The 4,276-nt window shown below is 39.6% G+C and overlaps 1 protein-coding gene across 1 annotated transcript in view; it reads left to right on the forward strand.

The window, feature by feature from the left end:
- The window catches only part of LOC106939896 (probable assembly chaperone of rpl4), a 49,047-nt gene extending 45,403 nt beyond the window's left edge, over positions 1–3,644 (forward strand). The window contains exon 11 of the mRNA XM_015022473.1: positions 1,787–3,644. Within this exon, the coding sequence (XP_014877959.1) occupies positions 1,787–1,957 (171 nt within the window). The 3' untranslated portion in view covers positions 1,958–3,644. The remainder of the gene's footprint in view (positions 1–1,786) is intronic.
- Positions 3,645–4,276: the final 632 nt, after the last annotated feature.

Below are 4,276 nucleotides of genomic sequence, written 5' to 3' on the forward strand. Positions count from 1 at the left end.
GTTTTTTTTCCCTGGGCCCCCCCTTTTCCCAACCGTATTTTAAAAAAACCCCCTTTTTTTTTTTTTTTTTTTGCAGGTATACATCTCTAGGCATTTGAAAGTGACAACGCTGTAATGAAAATCCCTTGGTTTGTGTGACTGTGTGTGTGTGTGTGTGTGTGTGTGTGTGTGTGTGTGTGTGTGCAGCAGTGGTGTTCTGAAAGAGTCTGGCAGGGTCACCTCTCCCCCCTGGTATCTGTTTCTGTGCCTGGACCTGGGTCACGCTCTGCATCCCCGGAGCTTCGATCTGCAGAGACAGCATCCGCTTAAATTTACACACACACACACACACACACACACACACACACACACACACACACACACACACAGAGCACACATTTTAACACTCCAAATGAGTTCCCAAGGGACTGTGTGTCTCCTGTCAGGACCTGCTGTTGCTTAGAGACTGGTCCTGGGGCAAAGCAGTCACACTCACTCACTCCCCTGGCCTCGTTACACTTTTACTAAGAATGATGGCGCTCGGCTGTGTATTGTCCGTGAGCTTAATTAAGCGAGTGTGTGCTCTGCGCTACACATTTTGAAAACTAAATAAGATTCCCTGCATTGAACACAATCACCGTGGTTTTTCCATCTTTCTAGAAATGGTAGTTGGATTTAAATGGCTGCATTTGTTTTTCCATACTCTGAATGTGCATGCAAAACCACAATGTCATCATCCAGGCCCCTTTCTCCGAGTTCAGTAATTACACACAAGAAGGCTATTTTACAGAGATAAATCTGCTGGCAGTTTTGAACAGCGCTGCGTTTCTTTTCTTTTTTTCTTTCAAATCACCTTTTACTGTCTTTGTGTGTGCACAGGAGTGCAGGCGTCTCACAACAGCAAGAGGAAGAAAAATGGGAGATTTCTTCTGTGTCTTCTGCTGCTAAACTGTATATCCAAATGTGCTAATTTGACAAATGAAGGACAAAAAGGCTTTAGCAAAGCTGAGGTAGCCACTGACAGATCGCAGATTTGATTGGGTATTTCAAGTAGCCTGATGCTGAAATGCTTAAATCTAACTACTGAGCGGTACGGCACGGGTCGGTACGGTTTGGTACGCTAGTTTGTCCATTTCAGTTACAAAAGCAGCCCATACGACTGACCTGTAATGCACACTTCCTGGCCCCCCCCTTCAGTTGTAGGTCCATGAGATAATGTGATTAGGGCTGCTTCTGTAAGGTTTTAGCTGCTGTAAAAGATTTGCGCAATGAGGCTATTTCATAAACCAGTCCCTAAAGTTTCTCACGCAAAATCAACAGATCACCACTGCCTACTCCCAACTGCAGGTGGCAGTATTTCTTACTTTTACTATACTGCTGCCTTAGCCTCACTACATGTAAAGTTTCGTGCTGGGTTCCAGTCATCTCAGAGCTCTGGGGATGGTTTGACGTCACATCTCAGTGTTGTTATGCAACATTTGGTTTATCATTATTTAAACGGATAATATTATTATCCCTCTAGAGAAACCATGGTATATTTTTATCATATCATATATAAGAACTTCATACCAGAAAATGACTAGTCGCTTCACTTCAATATTTTTGCTTTTTTGTATTTATTTGTTTAGCCTTGATTTATCCAGGTAAACACTTTGAGAACCACTTGTCAATTACAAACATGACCACAAGGCTGCTGAAATAAATGGACTCATTAGATGCAGCTGTATGAAAACATTCCCTTTTTTCTGCTCCACAGCAACTTCCATCCTTCAAGCACTCACATTATCTGCTTTTGTCTCCTTTGCAGCTGTACGGTAAGCTGCGATGCGACGACCAGCCGATGCTGGAGCATGCAGAACAGCTGCTGGGCGAACTGGGAGGAGAAATCGAGGAAGAAGACGAAGACCCAGCCGTGGACGACGACTACGAACCTTGCAGCGATGATGAAGAGGAAGCAGAGGCCCCCATGGAGCACTGACTGCACCCCGTCATGTTTTCCTTGAGCTTTCGTGCCCTCTTCAAAGTGCCTTTTTTGTACTGGCTTTTCAAAGATTAAATTGATTTGCACAAACAGAGCGGTGTTAAAAATCTACTCAATCTCTTTCAGTTAAGTTGCTAAATGCTTTTGTCGAAATAAGCGCATACTTGAGTAATGCTTCCCCGAATCTTCTCGACAGTTTTTAGAGGTTTAATTCTCACCAGCAGCCCTCGAATGCTTTACCTTCACTGCACACCCACACAGTTTTGTACGAGCGGGAATGTACCGCACGTACACAAAACAAAAACACAAAAGAAAGCATGTTAATTACTCTATTCTTTTTTTTTTCCTCAGCAGAACAAGCAGAACTGCTTTCCCCCTCTAAGCATTGTCAGAGAAGCCCAGTTATTAACACTTCATGCCATTTTTACATGCGCTGTGATTTTAATGCCCAGTGTTTATGTAAATGCTTGAATTTTTATGGTATTCAGATTATGCTTCATGCGTCTGTTTTTGTTTTTTTTTCCCATTTTTGGGGGTTAAACTCGGTTAAAACTTAAGACAGTAGAGTGAATCTGACATTAACTCATGCAGAGTACATCTCTCGCTCGCTCCGTTGCTGCTCGAGTGTTCAAAGTGACTTGCATAACAGAGAAACGGAGCAACTGGCTTTTTAACACAAGTCTTCACATTACGTCCTTTTAATAGTCCCACAGTGTTAAGGACATAAAAGCCTGGGTCTGCATTGTGGCATACAATTATTTTCTACAATGTATGAATTATGTAGTGCAGCAACATATAAGGGCTTAGTCCTATAAATATGTTCGCTGTTTGTGGCCAAAGGTGTTTGAGAATGTCTTTGGCCCCAGCAGCACTAAAGCATTGACTGCGTACCAATTTACTCTTTCGGCACAGAGAAATGAGTCTGAAAAGTTTTCAAATCTCTACTATAAGCTGTACAGCCACTTCTGGCTTCAAATCTAAAAGATAAATGAGAACAATTGCATTTGCTCTATTTAGACCTAAAATATATTGACTGCACAGTTTAATTAGTATCTGTTTAAACTCAAACTTAACAAGACTAGATTAGATTTTGATGCAATTCTTGTCCTGACTATTTTGTATATATAGCGCAATTCTGGTGCAGGAAAGCATTACCAAACGATGCATTCAAGGTTTGAAGCTGTGATGTGACAAACGGGATGTAAAAACGTTTCTCAGGCACTGTGTGTATTTGGTCACTGGAGCCACAGCTTCAGAATGCTAAAAGAACAGTCGCATATCATGTAAGATAACATGAGACACAGCTCACAAAAAAACCTGTTAAAAGGCCATGAAAGTGGATTCATAAAAGTATTAAAATGCAAACTATAAAATGTGTCAAGATTGATGAAACTGATCCACTTAAAATGTTACTGCACCTTCTAGTTCAGTGCACTGATGACTCTGGTAAAGAAATGGTTATTTAATCTTTATAGACAAATAAATCAGATTTATTTTATCACTTCTAAACAGGATGAGCAACCGGTTCAGTATGTGATCCTTTGGACTGGTAAATATTTTCTTGATTTTTTGTTTTTTTGTTTTTGTCTATGAAATGTTTATCTTAATTGGTAAATCCTAAAATGCTACTAAAGATTTTTCCATGGATCTTTGAGACAGAGGTAAATTACGTTTTCATCCATTTTTTTTAATATTAGACAGTTTAACAACAAATAGATACTCTTTATTATGCATTGAGAGATACCCATCTCATTTGATCTCATTTAAGGGCATAAAAATCTTAGAGCCTCAATATAAATGTTTGAGATGTAGACAGAAGTGATATGTTTCTTAAGTGACGTTTTTGGAATGGATGGAGCAGGTAGAAAAAAAATGCTTCTGGAACTGTCTGTAGCATAAACAAACAGAACATGTGGAAACTTTTACTAAAAGCCCTGTCTGCATCAATAAAGTATTCATGTTTAAATAATTACCATTTCTGATATTCAGTCAGTATTATATTGGAATTTGTTAGAAGATGCCTGGTTCCTCTGACCCTTGCTAAGGGACGTTTCACCAAATAGTATCAGGGTGCATAAATGTTTCAGTTTTCCTTTTTGTAATAGAGAAATAATCTACTATAAATTCAAATTAGCTTGTTTTTAAAATTCTCTAAAGTTGTTGGTTGCCTGATTATAATACCCGTCTAAAGAACTGCGAAAATAAATTATTAAAAGGCTTAGATTAATACAGCAGCAGCATGATGATGATGATGATGATGAGTGTAGGTTTTTGTCTGTTTAGTTAGGTGCCTCTCCATGTCCCATGTCTGTTTGT

Source organism: Poecilia latipinna, unplaced genomic scaffold, assembly GCF_001443285.1.
Source record: "Poecilia latipinna isolate Pla-1442-1.1 unplaced genomic scaffold, P_latipinna-1.0 Scaffold86, whole genome shotgun sequence".
NCBI classification, from domain to species: Eukaryota; Metazoa; Chordata; class Actinopteri; order Cyprinodontiformes; family Poeciliidae; genus Poecilia; species Poecilia latipinna.